A 24,815-nucleotide genomic window follows, 5' to 3' on the forward strand; every position below is an offset into this window, starting at 1 on the left:
AGGTCTGTTGTTGTTCAATCACAATAAATTAACAAAATAGTTCTAGGGTATCGCCAGCCGAAGGCAGGTAACCCATTGCCCCAATGACACCCAAAACATAACCACCCCACAGTTGTTAAATAGGAATAGTAAATTGGTATCTTATAAAACATGTTAGATTTTTTTCGATGTTATATCAATAAATATCACCATAATGCCTACATGTTTTTGTTTCAGTTGAGGGAAATGTAGGATACAGAAACCAATAGCCTAATTCAATCGAGAAATATTAGATGAAAACTCGGACAAATCTAAATAAAACTATATTGAAGATATCACAGTTTCAGTCAATGGTCATGGAAAGAAGCCTGGAAATGTGTTAATGTCATTAGGCTAATTCAGTTGGCTAATTCAATTCACAGCTACATGTTCAGACTTCAATTTCAAACAGAAGTCTGATCGTATGACAAGAGACAGGGTCTGGTGTTAATCCTATTCAAGTCATTTTATTATCCTACAGTGAGTGTTGCACAAACAATGTCAAATTCGATGGGAAACTATCGATATTAACATGTAATATGCTATTAGGCTATATTTACCATGAATGGTACGTTTACAACAGTTTCTCTTTCCATTATTATTTTTTATTTTGGAAATGCAGTTTATTTTTTGCTTGAAATGCACTTAATTCCGTTAGATTTTTTAAAAATAAAGTCATTTACTTTTTGGCATATTTGGAACTGAAAAAATATGTATGGGGACGGGTGATGGCATTGATAAAACTGGTGGCCTACAATAAATTAATAGTTAAGGATCTATAAAGGACCTAACATTATAGATCGTATTGTGACAACAAATAGTAGGCTAAGTGAATTATGAGAGATTCTAGTTTCTAGTATCCTCCTCATCAGAACAAAACTGTGAAATTCAAATGAAATATCATTATTCGTCTCTCACCATAGAAATGATTGGTTTGAGATACGTTTTACACAGTCTATTTAGCGCCTTTAAGAAACCGTTAAAAGGAACAGCGGAGTTCTCCTTTGATGGGATTTGGTGCGAGTGAAAGCGAGGTATTTTGAACGTAACTGTCAGTCACCGCGGTTAAGAACCGCCCATTACTGGATAAGAGTATATTTAGAGCTGGTGAGGGTGCACATTACTGTCATTCAAGCTCTGATAGTCAGGGGGTAAGGATGCCTGCGTCACAAACAGGCAACTTCTTTGAGAGAAATATCAACATGCCCCCTGGATATCAGATACCGTTTTGGGGAGGTCCAGCTGGGGTACAACAGCAACAAGCCCCTTATCTTGCTGCGATGGTTGGGGTACCTTTGACATATTCCGGACTACAGGGATACAACTTCATCCCCTATCCACACCACAGATACATTGCGAACATGGTAAGTTATTTGACTATATGTTTTCTCTATTGTATACCTAATCAATAACATTTCCAGCTAATAGTCTAAATGTATTCATAATTTATCAATGTCGGAAAAAGAAAGCATTCTACAGACCTTTTTAATACCAATTAAATATAATGCGTAATTACACACTTAACAAATCAATGTGGTCAGTTATGCACGAATTTAAACATATAATCTAATCACGTTCTCTTATGTTTTCAGAACAACTCTTTCGACCTGAAAGCTGTCTCTCCATATCATCAAGCGCTTCTCGGCCGAGGAGGTCCATTCTACCCGCAATACCGACCAGGCGCAACCGATGACCTGATCAGGGTCGCCAAGGTGGCTACCCGGGAAAGCACCAGCGCGCTCAAGGCCTGGTTGAACGAGCATCTTAAGAACCCGTATCCCACGAAGGGTGAGAAGATCATGCTTGCTATTGTAACCAAGATGAGCCTCACGCAGGTTTCCACTTGGTTTGCCAACGCCAGGCGACGACTGAAGAAGGATAATAGGGTAAACTGGGCGTCCAAGGGGAAATCTGACGAGGAGGGCGAGAGCGACGAAGAGGAGGGCGAGGGCTCTCTGCAGAAAACCCGGTTGGACGAAGAAGATGAGATAGATCCTCCAACCGAAGATGACAATGAGGATATTGGACATAGATTATCCAACTCAACGACAGAGCCGGTGGATGAGCTCCTTGTGAAACAGTCAAACGACGAAAATAGAGCTGGTAGGCTCGCGGCGCACGCGGAAAATGTGGTAAAGAATGACACAGAACCCAAATCATTTCCAGCTAATCTGGAAAGTAAAGATAACGTTGAGTGTCAAAAACCCAAAATATGGTCTTTGGCAGAAACCGCGACATCGGAAACGGGGAAAAAGCCCCAGTACAGTGCTTGTCATCCTGGCACACAAATTGGCAAATTCTGGGCAGAATGGGAATCAAGGAACGGACTGTACATTCCCGTATACCCTGCTCACGATATTCTATAACAGAGCATTTATTATTTAAAACAGTCGAGGACTCATTTTTACATCTTATGCACTTTAAAATACCAAATTCCATGGCGTGGGTCTACTTTTTGTCGTTTAAACGTGGACTAATTTGCTATGAAAATGCGGGGTATATGTTTGTTACGCTACTTGTAAGACCAACAACTCTTACAGAACATGTTATGTGTACATATGTGTATATATATTTTCGATGACCAATCTGTAAATTCTTATTTCATTTATCTTATCACAAAAAAATATTTTGGTAAAATAAAATCGCTCAAAATATAAAATACAATTTTCGTGTGTGTTCCACTATTTTCAAGGATCAGTTCTTACAGTAGGCTATTTGGGTTGGGAAAGGTCTGGTAAAGCCACAGTCTGATTTCAACTGAAATGTTACATTATTTTACATTCTCGTGTAGCTTATTATATAGTTTCAGACGCATGTATCCATGCATATTGCCAATATATCTAATGTTAGGAAGTTTAAGCAAGCTGACTGTTGTTGAATAACAACCATCTACAAAAAAATGGGTTATAATTTCATTGATAAAACATTATAGAATTTACATATCAAACCTAGATCTGTTAAAATTCATGTATTAGGTTAACTCATTGTTGGTCCATGCAGGATGATAATGGCCTCCACAAATGGCCTACCTTAGGCAACTGACCACATTGGCCAAAAAAAGAAACTGCATGGCTGTTCAATATAATACAGCAGAACTTTAAATTAGTATAAAATATTCACAATGTATAATACAAATCTATATTATCTTTATGGGAAGTATAAATTGAAACGGGTTAAGTGTTCTGCATCTCCAAACCTCCACAGGTAGAGAGAGATTGTGTGTGTGTGGTGTGTTTATTTGTAGGAGAGGAACTAACATACACATACAACAGGAGAGCATACAGTATCTACAGAGTTGGAGGTGAAAGACTGGATAATCCTGTCCCTTGCTAATCACAACCCCAGAGAGGAAAGAAGCCCCTTCACACCACCCCGAGACACACACATCCAGACACACACAGAGGGTTGCGTCGTGCCCTTTTCACAGGTGGCCACAGGTGGCAAATGAGGTGTAATCCCAGACAGAACAGGACCCAATCTGCCACAAACTAGTGGACATATTTAATTTGATCTCATTACATTAATCCAAGCATACTCTATCCAAGCACACTCTTTAAAATCCTTGGACATTTTCATTTCTAGTTTTAATTGTGACATGAATATACTTTTTACAGCATCTAAAAGGTCAAGCTAATGTCTATGAGTAGCCTAGCCTTATGACCTCCCAAGATCTTGACATTCTCACAAAAGTATGACAGAGGCTGAAGTCCACCCCTTGACTGATGCTGAAACCTCAAGTCAGAGCCATTTATAGGGCTCTGTTCTAGTGAAGTACTACCTCCTCCTTGTGGAAAATCGGAGTATATGCCTCTGACACCAAAACAAAACAGGCAGTTTGCATTTGGGTCCCGAGTGGCGCAAGTGGTCTAAGGCACTGCATCTCAGTGCTAGAGGCATACCTACAGATCCTAGTTCAATCCCGTGCAGTATCACAACCGGCTGTGATCGGGAGTCCCATAGGGCGGTGCACAATTGGCCCAGCATCGTCCGGGTTAGCGGAGGGTTTGGCTGGGGAAGGCCGTCATTGTAAATAAGAGTTTGTTCTTAACTGACTTGCCTAGTTAAATAAATAAAATAAATGTACATTTGCATTGTCTTTAAAGGGTGACTACACTTTCTGATTTGGCCTCACTTTAGATTTGGTTCATTAAGAAATGCTAGCAGCCATGACTGAATTCAAACCTGAGTTGGTTTTGTGGTGTGGTTTGATGTGAGTGTCTCTTGTGTGTGTGTTTGCAGATGGGAAGAGTTAGCCAAATTATTTTGCCAATTACCTTCAGCTGACTGGTGTTCCGCCTTGACAAAATTGGTTTGACTTTGGATAGCCTATCTCTGGGGCTTGTGAGGGACTGTCAATAAATTACACAATGGAACTGAGACAATATTTTCATGTTGCACACTTTTTAGATCTCAATAAATGCTTTCAATATTTGTACATGAACTTCAAAATGTATAGTTGGACTGAGGTTTGTAATTCATTGAAATTTGGAGCTATTAGAATTTGTACATATTGTCCCAATGTACAGTGCCTGAAAAGTATTCACCCCCCTTGGCGTTTTTCCTATTTTGTTGCCTCACAACCTGCAATTTAAACTGATTTTTATTTGGATTTCATGTAATGGACATACACAAAATAGTCCAATTTGGTGAAGTGAAATAAAAAAAATAACTTGCTTAAAAAAATAATTCAAAAAAAAAAAACGGAAAAGTTGTATGCACATGCATATGTATTCACCCCCTTTGCTATTAAGTCCCTAAATAAGATCTGGTGCAACCAATTACCTGCATAAGTCACAATTAGTTAAATAAAGTCTACCTGTGTGCAATTTAAGTGTCACATGATCTCAGTATATATACACCTGTTCTGAAAGGCCCCAGAGTCTGCAACACCACTAAGCAAGGGGCACCACCAAGCAAGCGGCACCATGAAGACGAAGGAGCTCTCGAAACAGGTCAGGGACAAAGTTGTGGAGAAGTACAGATCAAGGTTGGGTTATAAAAAAATATCAGAAATGTTGAACATCCCACTGAGCACCATTAAATCCATTATTAAAACATTGAAAGAATATGGGAGCCATAGGAGACCTGCCAAGAGAGGGCTGCCCACCAAAACTCATGGAACAGGCAAGGGGGGCATTCAACAGAGAGGCAACAAAGAGACCAAAGATAACCCTGAAGGAGTTGCAAAGCTCCACAGTGGAGATTGGAGTATCTGACCATAGGACCACTTTAAAACCTCTCTAGGGGGTGTGGGACGGTAGTGTCCCACCTGGCCAACATCCAGTGAAATTGTAGAGCACCAAATTCAAAAACAGAAATACTCATTATAAAAATCAATAAAACATACAAGTGTTATACATCGGTTTAAAGATTAACTTCTTGTTAATTCAAGCACGACTGTAGATTTCAAAAAGGCTTTATGGCAAAAGCATACCATGCGATTATCTGAGAACAGCGCCCAGCAGACAAATCATTACAAACAGTTACCAAAAATTCGAAAAGTATCATTAAAGTTCGTAGAAAACATGTCAAATTATGTTTATAATCAATCCTCAGGTTGTTTTTAGTTATAATAATCAATAATATTTCAACCGGACAAACGCTTCATCAATATAAAACGAAAACAAGAAAGGTGCACTCTCGGTCGCGCACATGAAAAACCTCTGGGACACTGCAGTGTTCACTCATTCAGAGTGGTCTTACTCCCTCATTTTTCAGAATGCAAGCCTGAAACAGTTTCTAAAGACTTTTGACATCTAGTGGAAGCCATAGGAAGTGCAATTTGAGTCCTAAGTCAATGGACTCTTGTATAGGCAGTCAATGGAAAACTACAAACATTTTAAAAATCTACCTTTTCTCAGGTTTTCGCCTGCCATTTCAGTTCTGTTATACTCACAGACATTATTGTTAACAGGTTCAGAAACGTTGGAGTGTTTTCTATCCAAATCTACTAATTATATGCATATCCTAGCTTCTGGGCCTGAGTAGCAGGCAGTTTACTTTGGGCATGCTTTTCATCCGGAGGTGAAAATAGTGCCCCCCTAGTGAGGTTTAAGCCGTACACTCCACAGAGCTGGGATTTACGGAAGAGTGGACAGAAAAAAGGCATTGCTTAAAGAAAAAATTAAGCAAACACATTTGGTGTTTGCCAAAAGGCATGTTGGAGACTCCCCAAACATATGGAAGAAGGTACCCTGGTCAGATGAGACAAAAATTTAGCTTTTTGGCCATCAAGGAAACGCTATGTCTGGCACAAACCCAACACCTCTCATCACCCCGAGAACACCATCCATCCATGTTTTTCATTGGCAGGGACTGAGAAACTGGTCAGAATTGAAGGAATGATGGATGGCGCAAAATACATGGAAATTATTGAGGGAAACCTGTTTCAGTCTTCCAGAGATCTGAGACTGGGAGAGGTTCACCTTCCAGCAGGACAGTGACCCTAAGCATACTGCTAAAGCATCACTCGAGTGGTATAAGGGGAAACATTTAAATGTCTTGGCGTAGTCAAAGCCCAAACCCCAATCCAATTGAGAATCTGTGGTACAAGAAAGATTGCTGTATTAAAGATTTCTGTACACCAGCGAAACCCATCCAACTGTAATTGCTGTAAAAGTTGGCTCTACAAAGTATTGACTCTTTTTTTAAGGGGGGGGGGGAATAGTTATGCACACTCAAGTTTTCTATTTTTTGTCTTATTTCTTGTTTGTTCACAATAAAAAATATTTTGCATCTTCAAAGTGGTAGGCATATTGTGTAAATCAAATGATACAAACCCCACAAAAATATTCCAGGTTGTAAAGGCAACAAAATAGGAAAAATGCCAAGGGGGGTGAATACTTTCGCAAGCCACTGTACATACCAAATGTAAACAGCGCATTTCCCCAAACCATAGCCCTATCCTTAACCACTCATAATTAATACCTAAGCTTAACCCTTTGAGTTGTTTCTGTTTAAATCCTGTAACCATGTGGCTTGAACTCTGTAACCATGTGGAATTAATGGGTCAAAATTAGACATTCATCCACATTACGTTAAATCCCGACTTGAAAGCATGAGATCAGGTTGGATATAGAGTTGAAATGTATTCAATTTTGAGTTGCATCCCAATATTACACTTTATATACTGTTATATCACAGAATACTGAAATATAACAAAACCATTTAACATAGAAACACCGGATTTTCGTCAGCATTTTTTAAATTTAATTAATTATGAAACATATTAATAACATTCCACCCATGAGGCCACTAGAGGGTGATTTGGTCATTTCAACAACACACCCACTGGGCACAGACATCAATTCCACGTCTATTGTTGGTTCAATGTAACTTCATTGAAATGATGTGGAAACAACGTTGATTTAACCAGTGTGCGCCCAGTGGGCAGTGGCATTTATTTTCGATAGTTTAGTGCAAAGGAGAGTAATTACAACAGAAAACACAATACAGGCATACTCTAGTATGCCTATGAAAATGTTCTATAACATAATACAGTAACAACCAATACTTTTTAAAACAGTTTACAATGTACAGAATATTCAGGAATATTTAATGAATATTTCATGGTAATGCACAATCTGACAATTGTATATTGTGTTCGGCACTGGGTAAAGCCGAGTGGTTATGTGATACCATTTGTGGATCAGACAAATAAGTATTGTGTTGTTTACCCTGCTCCTGCGCCACCACATGTCCATTTTCTGTCATCTCTTCAGCTTTGGCAGAAGACTCGGCTTGAGAGTCGTTGACATCATTCTCCACTGGTGTTTGAGTACCTGGTGATGGTGGTGATAGTGGCTTTCCATTTTGGATCATAGGTTTGAGTTGTTCCCTTTCCTCATCAGGTCCTTCTGAGTTTCTCCCTTCATTGTTTCTGTCTTCTGTAGGTCTCCTCTCCCACCCTAGACACTCCACACAGGGTTCCTATGGCGAAAGACACAATGTCAGCCATATGTGCATTAGTTTGTCAAAATACTAAATTATAGCTGTATTACTGTCATGGCTGATCGAAATGTCAGAAAAATAACATACCTTTCCTTTCTTGTAGGCCTCTCCATGTTTACCTAGTACACAATAAAATATGATTATTTTAAAAATCCTATGTAAAGTTTTCACTCAAATAACATCATAAAAGGAGTGTTATATACCTTTATATTTCCACAGGATAATGCCCACAACACTCGTGACCAATGCAACAATCACAAGGGAACATCCTGCTATTCTTCCAGAGAATGTGGGTACTAACACTGTAAAATAAATCAAAAGAACATCACAAACAATAAAACCAACTATTGTCAATCAACAATATGCCTACGGCCTATGTGTTACTGACACTAGTTTTGACAGACGTATATAGGACAGGCTACTACAGTAAGCTGCCCTACTATAGAATACTGTAATACCGAGAAGATTCCTCCACACAGCCCCACCACATGTTTTGGTTTCAGTGATGTGAATTAAACAGTCCCGTACAACCATGTTGCACAGTTCAGGAGAATGAGTTACTGTGAAGAAGTGATGGTCAACTGACAATAACGGAATACATTCTATTGTTCAACAATTTATTATGGTTGAAGGAAAATGTTGTAATGTTTGGGTAAATTGTGTTGCATTCATCGTATGGACCCTGTACTTACCACAGACAATGTCAGAGGTGGATGTCCCATTGGCTTCAGTTTTGGATTCTTTGTCACAACTGAAATTTTTTAGGGGAATGTTTTTGAGTATACAGTGCAGTTTATGAACAACATTGGTCAAATATGTGGAAAAATAATCAAGCAATAAATCAAGCAATTCTTAAGTTGTTCAACCAACTAATCAAATATAATTACATTGACTGTGACTAACAGTTACAACTGCAGTATGATAAAATACGTTACATAAACTCAGCAAAGAAAGAAACGTCCTCTCACTGCCAACTATGTTTATTTTCAGCAAAATTAACATGTTTAAATATTTGTATGAACATAGCAAGATTCAACAACTGAGAAATAAACTGAACAAGTTTCACAGACATGTGATTAACATAAATGGAATAATGTGTCCCTGAACAAAGTGGGGGGGGGGTCAAAATCAAAAGTAACAGTCAGTATCTGGTGTGGCCACCAGGTGCATTAAGTACTGCAGTGCATCTTCTCCTCATGGATTGCACCAGATTTGCCAGTCCTTGCTTTGAGATGTTACCCCACTCTTCCACCAAGGCACCTGAAAGTTCCTGGACATTTTTGGGGGGAATGGCCCTAGCCCTCACCCTCTGATCCAACAGGTCCCAGACGTGCTGAATGGGATTGAGATCCGGGCTCTTCGCTGGCCATGGTAGAACACTGACATTCTGTCTTGCAGGAAATCACGCACAGAACAAGCAGTATGGCTGGTGGCATTGTCATGCTGGAGGGTCTTAGTCAGGATGAGCCTGCAGGAAGGGTACCACATGAGGGAGGAGGATCTTCCCTGTAACACACAGTGCTGAGATTGCCTGAAATTACATCTAGCTCAGTCCGATGATGCTGTGACACACCGCCCCAGACCATGACGGACCCTCCACCTCAAAATCAATCCCGCTCATTACAGGCCTCGGTGTAGAGATCATTTCTTCGACAATAAACGGAAATCCAACCATCACCCTTGGTGAGACAAAACAGCAACTCGTCAGTGAAGAGCACTTTTTGCCAGTTCTGTCTGGTCCAGCGACGGTGGGTTTCTGCCCATTGGCGACGTTGTTGCCGGTAATGTCTGGTGAGGACCTGCCTTACCACAGGCCTACAAGCCCTCAGTTCAGCCTCTCTCAGCCTATTGCGGACAGTCTGAGCACTGATGGAGTGATTGTGCGTTCCTGGTGTAACTTGAGCAGTTGTTGTTGCCATTCTGTACCTGTCCCGCAGGTGTGATGTTCGGATGTACCAAACCTGTTTAGGTGTTGTTACATGTGGTCTGCCACTGCGAGGACAAACAGCTGTCCATCCTGTCTCCCTGTAGCGCTGTCTTAGGTGTATCACAGTACGGACATTGCAATTTATTTCCCTGGCCACATCTGCAGTCCTCATGCCTCCTTGCAGCATGCCTAAGGCACGTTCATGCAGATGAGCAGGGACCCTGGGCATCTTTCTTTTGGTGCTTTTCATAGTCAGTAGAAGGGCCTCTTTAATGTCCTAAGTTTTTATAACTGTGACCTTAATTGCCTGTGAACTGTTATTGTCTTAACGACCGTCCCACATGTGCATGTTCATTCATTGTTTATGGTTCATTGAACAAGCATGGGAAACAGTGTTTAAACCCTTTCACAATGAAGATCTGTGAAGTTATTTAGATTTTTACTAATTATCTTTGAAAGACAGGGTCCTGAAAAAGGGATGTTTCTTTTTTTTGCTGAGTTTACATGTTATATACAGTACCAGTCAAAAGTTTGGACATAAACCCTTGAATGAGTAGGTTTCTTTATTTGTACTATTTTCTACATTGTAGAATAATAGTGAAGACATCAAAACTTTGAAATAACACATATGGAATCACGTAGCAACCAAAAAAAGTGTTAAACAAATCAAAATATTTTTTATACGGGTGATTCTTCAAAGTTGCCACCCTTTGCCTTGATGACAGCTTTGCACACTAGGCATTCTCTCAACCAGTTTCATGAAGAATGCTTTTCCAACAGTCTTAAAGGAGTTTCCACATATTCTGAGCACTTATTGGCTGCTTTTCCTTCACTCTGTGGTCCAAACATCTCATTTGGGTTGAAGTCGGGTGATTGTGGAGGCCAGGTCATCTGATGGAGCACTCCATCCACTCTACTTCTTGGTCAAATAGCCCTTCCACAGCCTGAAGGTGTGTTTTGGGTCATTGTCCTGTTGAAAAACAAATGATAGTCCCACTAAGCACAAACCAGATGGGATGGCGTATCGCTGCAGAATGCTGTGGTAGCCATGCTGGTTAAGTGTGCCTTGAATTCTAAATATATCACACCAGAAAAGCACCCCCACAGCATCACACCTCCTCCTCCATGCTTCACGGTGGGAACCACACATGCGGAGATCATCCGTTCACCTACTCTGTGTCTCACAATGACACAGCGGTTGGAACCAAAAGTCTCAAATTTGGACTCATCAGACCAAAGGACAGATTTCCACCGGTCTAATGTCCATTGCTCGTGTTTCTTGGCCCAAGCAAGTCTCGTCTTCTTATTGGTGTCCTTTAGTAGTGGTTTCTTTGCAGCAATTCGACCATTCTGTAATATCCTCATGAGAGCCAGTTTCATCATAGCGCTTGATGGTTTTTGTGACTGCACTTGAAGACAACTTTCAAAGTTCTTGAAATGTTCCGGATTGACTGACTTTCATGTCTTAAAGTAATGATGGACTGTTGTTTCTCTTGGCTTATTTGAGCTGTTTTTGCCATAATTTGGACTTGGTCTTTTACCAAATAGGGCTATCTTCGGTATACCAACCCTACCTTGTCACAACACAACTGATTGGCTCAAATGCATTAAAAAGGAAAGAAATTCCACAAATGAACTTTCAATAAGGCACACCCGTTAATTGAAATGCATTCCAGGTGACAACCTCATGAAGAATGCCAAGAGTGTGCAAAGCTGTCATCAAGGCAAAAGGTGGCTACTTTGAAGAATCTCCATAATAAAATATTTGGATTTGTTTATCACTTTTTTGGTTATTACATGATTCCATATGTGTTATTCCATAGTTTTGATGTCTTTGCTATTATTCTACAATGTAGAAAATAGTACAAATTAAGAAAAACCCTTGAATGAGTAGGTGTGTTCAAACTTTTGACTGGTACTGTATTACTAACAGATCTATTGTTATTATTTAACACATCACAGTTATTAGTAAAAAGATTGAACTCAGTACTTACACTGTCCATTGCTTGCACTTGCTCTCTGCTGAGCTGTCGCTGGAGAAGGTGTTTGCAGGACAGGCCTGACACACCGTGTCCCGGATGTGGTCACCTGAGAAAATATACAGCATACGGCTATAGTGACCACATGCTCACAAATGACATCATTCAGGTAGCCTAACTCTAGCAGCTCAAACCACGTAATAAAATAGAATAGAAACAGAAAAGGAACAATAAAGTCTATGTTTGAATACATAGCAGGCTCACTAGTCTAGAATTCAATCGTTGCTGATAGTGTTATAAAGGCGTGTTTTCTACCGGTGTAAAGTGTCTCTTGTCCTGGTCCACATTTAGTGTGTGGTACACATGTCAGGCACTCTTTACTGGAACAGTGGTGTCCTGCCTTACATATGCATTGGCTGAGGCTTGTTTTGCTCCTATTGGTACTGCCCTCAAAGTTTTTATCTGTGGCAGGAAGGAGATACAAGTGTAGTGTTATTACAAGCAGATGAGGCAGATCAACAGTAATGTCCTTGAATATGTAAACATTATAACAATTCTCACTTTGGTCACAGTATGGTTGCACTTCGCAGATGATCTTCTCTGTGAATGCTTCCTGGTATTCATTCTCTTGGCAGGGCATACAATGTGGATCAAAACAACCACTATGGTCGGATGACATCCTTGTGCCTATTAAAATAATGCATTTTTATCATAATAAATACTGTACTCTTATAGCCTAATTAAGTGTACATCATACAAGGGTTCAGACTCTGTTTGACTCAACAACAAAAAAATGTAAGAGGTAGTGAATGGGAGTATATATAAGCTATAATGAATGTTCTCTTCCTTACCTGGCCCACACTTATTACAACACTCCCCATTATTATCATACTGTGTTGCTGGATCACAGGAGTAAACTGCGGGGAAAACCTGTAAACAAAATGTATATTAAAAAAATCCCTATTATGATGTCTTAGAAACCTCAGGTCAACTGTCGCAAGTCACAACCGAACAACTGTCTCAACCACAGTAGCGGTGGAAAGTACCTAGATTCACGCTCTAGAGTCTGGACTAGACTAGACCACCATTCACTTTACTTTTCTAGTACTGAGCATAGCAGCATGAACGTTTCAAATGAGATGCGAGCTAGTAAAATAACATGAAATGTAGGTATTACAGCTTTAACTATGACAATGGTGTTCTTAATCGAAAGTAAAAGTGTGTTGAATGAGCTTTCTGTGCATTTAGCAATCTTGGTTAGAAACGCATCAAAATGTACACATTTAGTCAATCACTTTGTGTTACAAAAGAAACCTAACACTCATCCTCAATATAGGGTCATTGAATACATTTAAAGTGTAGCCTATTGTATGCGTACAGAAAATGGGTGGGAGCTATTGCTCCCGGGAATGCAGAAGGCATGTCTTCATTTACACATAATAGACTAAAACCTACTTACCGCCAGCATAAATAAAAGCGTAAAAATTTCGATCCTTTTCGTCTTGAAACAACCCAACATATTTGCAACTTCTCAGATTCTAGGTATTCACTCCGCAGCTACTGTACAAGCAAGTCAGTCGATAACAGCTGAGCGGTGGGCTGGGCTCTGAGCATAAATAACTGAGAGAGGGAAATTCCCAAAACACGTGTGACCATTTCCTAAAAATGACAAAAAAAATTGGAACTCAAGATTATGTGGAATGCACGATTATTCCCAAACCATCAAGTAGGCCTACGAAGATTTTTGTGAACAATGCCATCATTATCTTGGATTAGTTATCATAGCGGTCTACAGACAATTTATATGTAGGTTTAGTAAGCAGCGGCTTCTTTATTTGAGTGTCGTTTGTGCTTGCATTTAGAACACACTTGTGGGAGTGTCATTCGCTCCCCACATTTGCTACACTTGTGTCAGCAGTGGGATGCAGGTGACCGTGAGGCCAGGCCATCGTAGGTGCTGTTAGGACACCACCGCCCAGTTGAGTTGATTTAACATTGAGTGGAATCTGGATTATTGGTGATTTCCAACATTGAACTCTTCTATAATGGTCAGGAGGTAGCCTACCATTGCTGACTGCCAGAGGTGCGAGATCGTGCGTGTCCCCCTTTGTGCAGGAAATCCCCCGCCAGTGAGTCGGAGTGAGGGAGCCGCTTTCCATGGAGGTTTCAGTGAGTAGCAGACAATAATGTAGCGGTACAATCCCCAGGAATCCGGATGAGAAGTTTACTTGAGAGTAGTTGACAAACTGTAAAGCAAAACAACAAACAGGATGATAACTAAGAACGCAAACACAGCTCTCAAAATAATCAGGCCTCAATCAAGTTGAGTTAAACTCAACTCCATCTCAATGGTGATGAGAGTTGTGATGAGTGTGGGCATACTGCGCCTCCCTATCAGTCAATAGTTGTGAACATTTCAGTTCTTAAACTCTTCACTTGTATCTATGTTTGTCCTATGTAATTGCTTGCCTTTATTTGTTTGCTTAAAACCTCGAAAGGATTGGCCCCTTTTTTCTTCAATTTTCGCCAAAAATGACATACCCAAATCTAACTGCCTGTAGCTCAGGCCCTGAAACAAGTACATGCCTTTTCTTGGTACCATTTGAAAGGAAACACTTTGAAGTTTGTGGAAATGTGAAAGGAATTTATGAGAATATAACACATTAGATCTGGTAAAGGATAATACAACGGGTTTTTTTGTATTTTTTTGTACCATCTTTGAAATACAAGAGAAAGGCTATAATGTATTATTCCAGCCCAGGTGCAATTTGGATATTGGCCACTAGATGATCCAATGAACCATTGCATTTCTGTTCAAAATGTTGTATCAAGACTGCCCAAATGTGCCAAATTTGTTCATTAATAACTTTTCATGTTCTAACTGTGCACTCTCCTCAAACAATAGCATGGTATTCTTTCACTGTAATAGCTACTGTAAATTGGACAGTGCAGTTAGATTAACAAGAATTTAAGCTTTCAGCCAATATTCAATATGTCTATGTCCTGGGAAAAGTTGACATTTCAATATTAGTTTGGGGATAGGGTGGGGATGCCAAGAATATGTTTGGGATAGGTTGGTGGGGAGGGTGTGTTTGGTAAAAAAAGGGGGGAAAGTATGTTTTTTTGATGATTGTATTGCTATTGTAACCCTATAAAAACAACTGTTCACTCTCCCCCCAAAAAGTTGCTTATTAGGCTATATATTGATGTGTGCCAGATGCCGACACTCATCTCTGATTCTCCGTTGGGCGTGCACTATCAACTGCACCTTTAGGCTATTTAGTGTCGTCTCAATCAAATCAATAGCCTATAGGCTATATATAGGCTATACAAAGTGCATGCTCGGAGAAGCACAGAGCAATGTTATAATTCTAAGAAAATGTACTTCCTTCCCGAGTCTTTTGTTCAAAAATATAAACGCAACATACAACAACTTCAAAGATTTTACTTATAGTTTATATACAGTTACAGTTCATATAAGGAAATCAGTCAATTGAAATTGTCACACCCTGATCTGTTTCACCTGTCTTGTGCTTGTCTCCACCCCCCACCAGGTGTCTCCCATTTGTTCCATTATCCCCTGTGTATATATACCAGTTGTTTCTATTTGTCTGTTGCCAGTTCGTCTTGTCTCATCAAGCCTACCAGCGTGTTTTTCTAGTCCCTGTTTTCTAGTCCTAAACAAATCTAAATACATTTTAGATTTTAGATTCTTCAAAGCAGCCAACCTTTCCCTTGATGACAGCTTTGCACACTCTTGGCTTTATCTCAACCAGCTTCATGAAGTAGTCACCTGGAATGCATTTCAATTAACAGGTGTGCCTTGTTAAAAGTACATTTTTGGAATTTCTTTCCTTCTTAATGCATATGAGCCAATCAGTTGTGTTGTGACAAGGTAGGGTGTCATGCCCTGATCTGTTTCACCTGTCCTAGTGCTTGTCTCCACCCTCTCCAGGTGTCGCCCATCTTCCCCACTTATCCTCTGGGTATTTATACCTGTGTTTTCTGTCTGTCTTTGCTAGTTTGTCAGGATTACCAGTGTTTGTCCTGTCAGCTACTGTCTTTTCCCAGCCTCGCTTTTTCTCTTCCTCCTAGTTTTTGACCCTTATCTGTCCTGACCCCGTACCTGCCCGCCTGACCACTGCCTGAACCTGCCTGCCATCCAGTACCTTTGCTCCACCTCTGGATTATTGACCTCTGCCTGTCCCTGAGCCTGCCTGCCGTCCTGTACTTTTGCTCCTACTCTGGATTATCGACCCCTGCTTGCCGTGACCTGTTGTTTGCCTGCCTCTGTTAGAATAAACCTTGTTACTTCACACAGTCTGCACTTGGGTCTTACCTTGATACCTGACATAGGGCTGGTATACAGAAGATAGTACTATCTAATATAAACGCAGCATGTAAAGTGTTGGTCCAATATTTCATGAAATTAAAGATCCCAGAAATGTTCCGTATACACAAAAAGCTTATTTTTCTCAAATTTTGTGCACAAATGTTCAACATCCCTGTTAGCGAGCATTTCTTCTTTGTCTAGAAAATTAATCCACCTGACAGGTGTGGCATATCAAGAAGTTGATTAAACGGCATGATCATTACACAGGTGCACCTTGTGCTGGGGACAATAAAATGTGGTGTTTTGTCCCACAACACAATGCCACACATGTCTAAAGTTTTGAGGGAGTGTGCAATTGGCATGCTGACTGCAGGAATGTCCACCAGAGCTGTTGCCAGAGAATTCTATCTTAATTTCTCTACCGTAAGCCACCTCCAATGTCGTTTTGGAGAACTTGGCAGTACATCCAACCAGCCTCACAACCGCAAACCACGTGTAACCATGCCAGTCCAGGACCTCCACATCCAGCTTCTTCACCTACAGGATCGTCTGAGACCAGCCACCCGGACATCAGATGAAACAGGAGTATTTCTGTCTGTAATAATTCCCTTTTGTGAAAAAAAACCTCTGATTCTGATTGGCTGCGCTCCTGCCCAGTCATGTTGAAATCCATAGATTTGGGCCTAATGAATTTATTTAAATTGCCTGATTTCCTTATATAAATTGTAAGTCAGTAAAATCGTTATAAATTGTTGCATGTTGCATTTATATTTTTGTTCAGTGTATATATACTGTATATATATATTTTTATATATATATATATATATATATATATATATACTGAACAAAAATATAAACACAATATGCAACAATTTATACATATTTATCTCCTTAATAGGCCTAGTCTTTTAGACAAAACCACAACATCATGAAATAAAGACTACTGGGCAAAAACTAATTGCAGGAGCAAGTCACAACATGAACTGACTCAAGAACTGACACACCATTTGTTGAGCGTTGTAGAAACTATAGAGACCAGAGAGATGCGAAATCTGATAGGTGGGTGGGGTAATAGAGACCGGTAAATCCCTTTTCTTCTCCTTTCCTCTTAGATGGCTTTTAAAGGAAGTGTTACTGTAAATTAGGTGAAAAACTCCATGCATTCTAGACAGAAGTTTTGCTGAGATTTTCTTTTGAAACCCCATACATTATGTTGCCACGGGCAGGGCCCAGGAACGAAAACCCCTCTTTGATGGACAGAAAAGGTTCAGTAGCCGTGCCACAGGTAAGATTATGACATTTCAGCCTCCATAACTGAACAACATCCTCATTCCAAGCAATGACATTATGATTAATGCTGTTCGTTTCAATGAAAAGGCACATTTTCTCATATTCCATTTCGACATGTTGACTGTCATGATTTGTAGAACTGTATATCTGTTTAATGCCATTTAGCACACCCTTTTATCCCAAGTGACTTAGTCTTGCGTGCATACATTTTATATGTTGGGGTGGTTGGGTCAATCAAACCCACTATCCTGGTGTTACAAGTGCCATGCTCTAACAACTGAGCTACAGAGGACCATAGACATGGACCGTAGAAATAGTTGCTATTCAATAGGCATCTGTATGACTGTAATAGCATAGTCAGTAAGCTTCTATACTAACACTGAAACAAGCTGTGAGGAAGTTGTGTGGGTACTTTCCTTTGGGGATTCTACTTCCTTAATTCCAGACATGCAGATCTTCTATTCTGTCACTAAAGAGGAACTAAGATTCTCACAAATCTAAATATAAAATGTTTGATACAAAGACAAATCAAGATGTTTTTTTCCTGTTGTGACACATTTGTTTGACAGGTGCTTTTGTTAGTTGTTCTCAGTTGCGTAGCTCAGTTTTGCGGTTAACATGTCTTAGGGGTATGATATTTGTGCGTCTGTAACTTTCTCACTAATCATTATTCACATTGAAAGAAATGAGGGCCCCCAAAGCTTGTGGCCCTCCTACCTTGTGGGGGCTGTGAGGTGTGTTCTACGCCAGTGGTTGTTCTATGCAAAGTGAAGCGTTCTGTGCATTCAGAACACTAGCTATCATTTATGTGCCTTCGGAACACTAGCTATCATTTATGTGCCTTCGGAACACTAGCTATCATTTATGTGCCTTCGGAACACTAGCTATCATTTATGTGCCTTCGGAACACTAGCTATCATTTATGTGCCTTCGGAACACTAGCTATCATTTATGTGCCTTCAGATCACTAGCTATCATTTCGATGCATTCGGAACACTAGCTATAATTTATATGCATTGCTTATCTGTGATCATTGTCCTCCTGGTCCAGCTGAGCAACGAGATGCAGCTGAGCATCATGATGAAAGTGAAGAGTGGGGAGCTGACCATCGATGACGCCCTGAACCAGGCCAGGAGGAGCAATCAGGAGCAGCTAAAGCAAAGCCTGGCCACAGAGGTACTGTTATGTAGCCTGGCCCCAGATCGATTTGTGTTATTTTGCCAAGACCCAGTATTACAATACCTCCACAACGATGTGTTTGTGTCGTCTTGCCAACTCCTATGGTCATTGTCACGCATTGGCCTCAAGAGTTGGCAAGACAGCACAAAGAGATCTGGGACCAGGCTATAGGTATTTTACTACTGGGCCTTGAATTCAGCACGGGAAACTATGGCAACAACAAGGCCTGACAGTTACCTTGGACGGTCTGTGCACACACATAATGGACTTTATCTACGCATGACACAGTACTTGTCATGCATGTTATTCTGTCATTCACTATACATTTTTAAGTTATGCGGTTCCACTGTCCTGTCCACCAACGTAGAACTGGATGTTTCTGATCACTCTTTGATGTGTTCATAACATTTTGTCCTGCATCATTGTCATTGGTGTATTGATCTTCATTGCAGGAACAGCAAGCCTCCCAGTACAACTTCAGTGTTTACAAGTACAACCGCTACAGGTGGCAGAAGCGCATTCTTCAGGCGAGTCAGATATGGGTACCCTTTTGACATTGGGTTAGTTGTTATCACATCTCGTATTTACAGTTTTTCCCAAATGATAACACATGTTTGCTGAAACTACATCTCAGGTACTCAAAACTCTAAACACTAAATAGTTAGCCAATTTCCCCGAACCCCACTGACATCTTGCAAAATGAAACACAGAAATCAATATAATGTTCTCCCTGCTCAAAATGAAACTGCATACAAATGAGACAAACACACATCAAATGAATCTAACTTAGTGACAAATGAGATCACTCTAATGTGACATATTCAAAACTACTTTCAGAACCTATTTCAGTCTAAAGACTAAGATTTTGTTCAATTGTTTGTGTGTACTCAAACAAGAAAGGAACACAAATGCAAGATGCGGGCTATTGTTGATAAACTCACTCTGATGTTGTAGAAGATGGCAGGGTTTTCAATAATCTGTTGGATTTCCCGCAGTCTTCACCCTCCACCTCCCTCTGCTAAGTTTGAGCTTAGCTTGTTGAACAGTATTGCTTTTCATTTGCACACAAGGGATTTTAGCTGTGAAGGTTGTGCCAAAGGTAGAGAATTGCCAAATGTTTGTTATAGAATTGCAATCTGAGTGTAAAGCAAAACATGTGCAAGTAGTATTGCAGATTTGGTGTTGCTTCTGGTAAATTAATTACAGGTTCGGGTCATTGTGCCTCATAGGCCAGTTTTAGTGTGTAAACAATTGGGAAAAACTGTAAACAGGTATTACAACTTCCATTACTGTAAGTAAACAGCAACTCCTGAGTTGTGATAACAATACTGTACAATGCAAGCCTGTAGTGTGCTTGTACATACTGTCCATGTCATGCATCATTGAGTAAAAGCAGTGATAATCTCAGAATAATGTGTATCTCTATACTCTATGTTTAGATTGACTTCAACACTAAAATGGTGTGCAGCATAGAGAAAGGCATCGTAAAGCGGCAGCTGCCGTTCCTGTGTGTTAAGAGCTGTGATGACGGAGTTGGGACCAAGTTCTCTATATCTTTCGGAGGAAGACATGACTATGAGCTGGAGGCCACCTCACTGGAGGACAAACACAAGGTAAGACAGTCGTCCCTGCCCCTGCCCCTAACCCTATGAGCTGGAGGACACCTCACTGGAGGACAAACACAAGGTAAGACAGTCGTCCCTGCCCCTGCCCCTAACCCTATGAGCTGGAGGACACCTCACTGGAGGACAAACGCAAGGTAAGAGAGTCGTCCCTGCCCCTGCCCCTAACCCTATGAGCTGGAGGCAGCCTCGCTGGAGGACAAACACAAGGTAAGAGAGTCATCCCTAACCCTAACCCTATGAGCTAGAGGCAGCCTCGCTGGAGGACAAACACAAGGTAATAGAGTTATCCCTAACCTGTAATAGAGGTAGACAGCAGCCTGGTTTGTCTATAGACATAAGAGATGTGAGAGATTTCAATAATTTCCCCTAATTGGTTAACAGCGGGACATTCATTCTTTAAATAAAGTTTGAAGACATTTTGAGGACTTTATATTTTCAATTGACACGATTTTGATTGAGACTTTTTCACACTGATGTTGTGTTTTGTTGTGTAGATAATGCAGCTTGTAAACAAGATAATCTACAGAAACATCTACAGACATCCAGTGGAGGGCAGTGAAGACACGTGTGTGCATCCCCTGCTTCTAGCACCAAAGAGCCTCAGGGAGGGCCTGCTGTTCCTGCAGAGAGGTGGATTGGCATCGTTTAAATGGGTGAAGTATGTTTGTATTCTATACTAGACTACTACTACTTCTACGACTACTACTACTTCTACAACTACTACTACTACTATTACAACAACAACAACAACTACTACTACTACTACTACAACAACAAGAACATGAATTACTACTACCACTACTACTATTACTACTACTACAACAACAACTACTACTACTACTATTACAATTACTATTACAATTACTACTACTATTACAATTACTACTACTATTACATCAACTACTACTACTACTACTGCACAGTGTTTTTACAAAGTTTGGAAGAGTCCTGCATTGACTATAAGTTGTTTACTATCTACATCATGATGTGATCTACGCTTTTGTTGTTAGGTACGAGGCTCACCTTCACCCTGGCAAGCTGACCCTGCTCCCCATCAGCCGGCGGGGAGTAGGTGCAGATGGGGACATGATCACCTCGTCATCCTTACCAGTTGTCATTCATTTCTCAGACGGGGAAGCGAGTGTAGAGAAACCACGCAGCTGTGACACCTTCACTCTTTTGACTCACAAGAATGAGTACCAGTGAGTGACCATGTAAAACCCATTCTGAGACTAGGGCGGTAGGTGTTTAGGATGAGAGAAGCGAGTATAAGGAATTTAGGTTATGTGTTCTTGTAGTAATTTGTTTTGTCAAACATTTTAAAATGTTAGTTAATCTATATATCTAAATACAGCAACAATGTTGTAACTTTTTAACAGAATCATGTTTCAGAATAATGTATATCTGAACAGTTGAGGATTGCTGCTACCAACAAACCATTCTCATCACTGTATGTATTGTATAAACACACCATAAGCACTTCTATTTGACAACATCTAATACCATACATTTAGATTTCAATTGTTTGTCCAGTGATTGCCATTGTTTGTTTACTCCCAATAGAGGAAGTTAAGATGAGTTATGTTGATGTATTGCAGGTTCCAGGTACCTGTGACAGAACTTTCCAAAAGCACAGAAGCCATCCAGAAGGAGAGGGATGCTTGGGTCCAGGCCATAGATGAGCTATGCCTGAACTGGAAACGCACATCTCAGTCTGAGCACTTCTATGAGGAAACCAGGGCTTTAAGAATCTATGACAATGTCAAACACATTCTGGAGGAGAACAAGTCCACTGACGGACAAGGCCTCCGAGGAACAGATCTTGTCTCCAGTGCAGATAATCTATCGGCTGGAGAAAAGATTGAGAGTAAACCTCCAACCTCGCCTCTCCCAAAACCCTGCAGCCCTGTGAAGTTACTAGTGAATGTCCCCTTCCCTGGTCCTGTCCTTTCCCCTGCACCTGCCCCTGATTCTGTGCCTGGTCTTGCACTTGTTCCTGGTTTTGTCCCTGTTTCTGTCCTGGCACCAGTCCTTGATCCTGTCCCTGTCCCCACCACTGTCCCTGTACCCATTCCCTCAATGGCGCCAGCTCCCCCCTTCATTCCTATGCCTCCTCCATTGCCCTTTAAGCCCAGTAGAAAACCCCTAACAGAGCGGACCAGGGCCTTCCACTGGGATGAGGTTGGTTCTGATAAGGTACTACAATGGTTTTATTTATCCCTCTTTATTACATTTGTAACCATGTAATATAGTTGTGCACATTGTCAATTATGTTATATTATGGTATATCGCCTTATATGACGCTACACTTGAGTCCAATCCGTGAGAAGGTTTTGTCTGATAGTTTGCAATGATAAGGAATTACCTAAATTCCACTTCCTAATTTCCTTGAGGACTGTAGGGAATTATTCTCTACAGTGTCTCTGTAGCTTCCTGGATCATTGCATTTCATAGAGAATCCAGTTTGTCTTTGTGGTGATTGTGATTGGTCTCTCGGCAGATAGAGAAATCATGCTGGACACGGGGAAATGCTGAGAACATTGAAATTGACACTTCACGCTTGTATGAGCAATTTGCAGTTCAAGATTTGGGAACATTTGGCGGGATCACCGAGCCCAGCATTAACCTTCACATCATGCTCAATACGAAGGTTGCTCACAACTTTAGTAAGTAGCTTTACAATGACTTGTATGGAAGTTTGAGGTGATAGGCCTATATGCTTTCACAACTATATGCTCTATTTTTTGGCCATTTTTCCCCTGGTTGTGCACAACCTATTTATCAAGTTTCAAGTTTTATTGTCATGTGCAGTGAAATCCCTTTCTTGCGAGCTCTTTCCCAAAAATGCAGCAATCAATATCAGTAATACTATAAAGTAAAGTAGAACAAAAACACATGAGAAATTGAAATGAGAAAAACACGAGAACGTAAGTAAGCTATATACAGGGTCAGTTCCAGGGTCAGTTCCAATACCATATTTACAATGTGCAGGGATATTGGAGTGGAGTGGCGGGGGTAAATATGTATAGGGGTAAGGTGACTAGGCATCAGGATATACTGTATGATAAACAGAGTAGCTGCAGCGTATATGATGATTGTATGCGAGTGTGTGTGCGTGTATGTAGAGTCAGTATGAATGTGTGTGTGTGTATTATGTGTGTGTGAGCAAATTAAGGGTGTGTGTGTGTGTGTTGGAGTGTCAGTGTGAGTGTGTAGAATCTTGTGAGTGTGCATAGAGACAGTGCAAAAATACAAATAAAATATAAGGGTCAATGCTGATAGGCATTTTGTTAGCTATTTAGCAGTCTTATTTATGGCTTGGGGATTGAAGCTGTTTAGAAGCCAATTGGTGTCAGACTTGTTGCTCCGGTACCGCTTTCCAAACAGAAGCAGAGAAAACAGTGTGACTCGGTTGGCCGGGGTCTTTTCACACCGCCTGATATAGAGGTCTTGGATGGCAGGGAGCTCGGCCCCAGCATTGTACTGGGCTGTCGCTCTGTAGGGTTATGCGTTCGAGGGCGGTGCAGTTTCCATACCAAGCAGTGATGCAGCCAGTCAAGATTCTCTCAATGGTGCAGCTGTCAAACTTTTAGAGATCTTTTGAATCTCATGAGGCAGAAGAGGTGCTGTCATGCCTTATTCACGACTGTGTGTGTGTGTGTGGGTGTGGAACATTTTAATTATTTTGTGATTTGGACACCAAGTAACTTGAAGGTTTGGACCTGCATGGTTGAGGTGATGTTACCTATCCTCACCACCTGGGGTCGGCCCGTCAGGAAGTCCAGAATCCACTTGCAGAGGCAGGTGTTCAGTCCCAGGGTCCCAAGCTTGATGCTGAGCTTGGAGGGGACTACGGGTTTGAACGCTGAGCTGTAGTCTATGAACAGAATTCTCACATGGGTATTCCTCTTATCAGACCCATCAACATTATTTTCTCGCTGATAACAGATTTGTTTGAAACTACACTCAGTGCTTGATTACTGTAGTTGAGTTGTAAAAAATAACACCTTTTTGCAACCACCAGATGGTAGTACTTAATAAGGAAACTCTATGAGCTTTACATCGGTGTATTGACTCATTCTCCATCTAATCTCCATACCACATGTATTTGCTTGAGAAAAGATGCAAAAAATGTTGTACAGTAGCTACATAACAAGATGCAAGAAATAACCAACATTGAAGGATTAGGTTGAACATTGAAGCATTGGAATAGAATTAATGCTTTGAGACATTAAGATTTTTTTTTTTTTAAATGGCATTTTATTAATTTAGCAGAAGCTCTTATCTAGAGCGATTTAAAGTAGTGAGTGCATGCATTTTCAGATAACCATCCTTGAAGAATAATGCTGCTAGTTTCAGTGTAGATACAGATATGGGTTGTTCTCCCCTGTGAACTGCACAGCATGTCTACAGGGGGCAGTCTGAGTCTATCAGAACCTTGGTAAAGCCATAGAAATAGAATGAATAGAATGAGCTTGGACCTGCTAATCCTGGCAATCAAATGGGGACCACAT

At 40.6% G+C, this 24,815-nt stretch overlaps 3 protein-coding genes across 4 annotated transcripts in view; 2 read left to right on the top strand and 1 right to left on the bottom strand.

Annotated features, from left to right (window-relative positions):
- The first annotated feature begins 741 nt into the window (after positions 1 to 741).
- LOC112216621 (iroquois-class homeodomain protein IRX-3) lies at positions 742 to 2,670 on the top strand. Its single transcript, XM_024376608.2, has 2 exons — positions 742 to 1,382; positions 1,611 to 2,670. Exons 1-2 carry the CDS (start codon positions 1,176 to 1,178, stop codon positions 2,382 to 2,384), a joined length of 981 nt encoding a protein of 326 aa, XP_024232376.1. The 5' UTR covers positions 742 to 1,175; the 3' UTR covers positions 2,385 to 2,670.
- A 4,534-nt stretch (positions 2,671 to 7,204) lies between these two features.
- Positions 7,205 to 13,405, bottom strand: LOC112216294 (tumor necrosis factor receptor superfamily member 5). Its single transcript, XM_024376182.2, has 9 exons — positions 13,334 to 13,405; positions 12,726 to 12,804; positions 12,436 to 12,561; positions 12,190 to 12,336; positions 11,890 to 11,983; positions 8,661 to 8,719; positions 8,172 to 8,270; positions 8,056 to 8,087; positions 7,205 to 7,947 (listed from the first exon to the last, which is right to left on the bottom strand). The coding sequence occupies exons 1-9, from the start codon at positions 13,391 to 13,393 to the stop codon at positions 7,585 to 7,587; spliced, it is 1,059 nt and encodes a 352-aa protein (XP_024231950.1). The 5' UTR covers positions 13,394 to 13,405; the 3' UTR covers positions 7,205 to 7,584.
- A 110-nt stretch (positions 13,406 to 13,515) lies between these two features.
- LOC112216295 (protein diaphanous homolog 1) overlaps positions 13,516 to 24,815 on the top strand; it is a 47,670-nt gene continuing 36,370 nt past the window's right edge. The window contains exons 1-8 of one of the 2 annotated variants that reach the window (XM_042299595.1): positions 13,516 to 14,043; positions 18,548 to 18,673; positions 19,129 to 19,203; positions 20,116 to 20,289; positions 20,796 to 20,959; positions 21,312 to 21,503; positions 21,900 to 22,497; positions 22,802 to 22,967. In XM_042299595.1, the coding sequence (XP_042155529.1) occupies positions 14,032 to 14,043; positions 18,548 to 18,673; positions 19,129 to 19,203; positions 20,116 to 20,289; positions 20,796 to 20,959; positions 21,312 to 21,503; positions 21,900 to 22,497; positions 22,802 to 22,967 (1,507 nt within the window). In that variant the 5' untranslated portion in view covers positions 13,516 to 14,031. Of the gene's footprint in view, positions 14,044 to 17,279; positions 17,493 to 18,547; positions 18,674 to 19,128; positions 19,204 to 20,115; positions 20,290 to 20,795; positions 20,960 to 21,311; positions 21,504 to 21,899; positions 22,498 to 22,801; positions 22,968 to 24,815 lie in introns of those variants that run through there. The other variant, XM_024376184.2, reaches the window with a different exon arrangement.

This window comes from Oncorhynchus tshawytscha, linkage group LG16 (assembly GCF_018296145.1).
Source record: "Oncorhynchus tshawytscha isolate Ot180627B linkage group LG16, Otsh_v2.0, whole genome shotgun sequence".
NCBI lineage: Eukaryota > Metazoa > Chordata > Actinopteri > Salmoniformes > Salmonidae > Oncorhynchus > Oncorhynchus tshawytscha.

What these genes read in the sequence shown, in the direction of transcription:
- LOC112216621 (XM_024376608.2), top strand. Translation starts at nt 1,176, where the DNA reads ATGCCTGCGTCACAAACAGGCAACTTCTTTGAGAGAAATATCAACATG. An exon ending in ACAGATACATTGCGAACATG is followed by an intron (nt 1,383 to 1,610) that starts GTAAGTTATTTG and finishes TTATGTTTTCAG; the next exon opens with AACAACTCTTTCGACCTGAA.
- LOC112216294 (XM_024376182.2), bottom strand. Translation starts at nt 13,393, where the DNA reads ATGTTGGGTTGTTTCAAGACGAAAAGGATCGAAATTTTTACGCTTTTA. An exon ending in CGCTTTTATTTATGCTGGCG is followed by an intron (nt 12,805 to 13,333) that starts GTAAGTAGGTTT and finishes TTTTGTTTACAG; the next exon opens with GTTTTCCCCGCAGTTTACTC. An exon ending in AGGCCTACAAGAAAGGAAAG is followed by an intron (nt 7,948 to 8,055) that starts GTATGTTATTTT and finishes CTTTCGCCATAG; the next exon opens with GAACCCTGTGTGGAGTGTCT.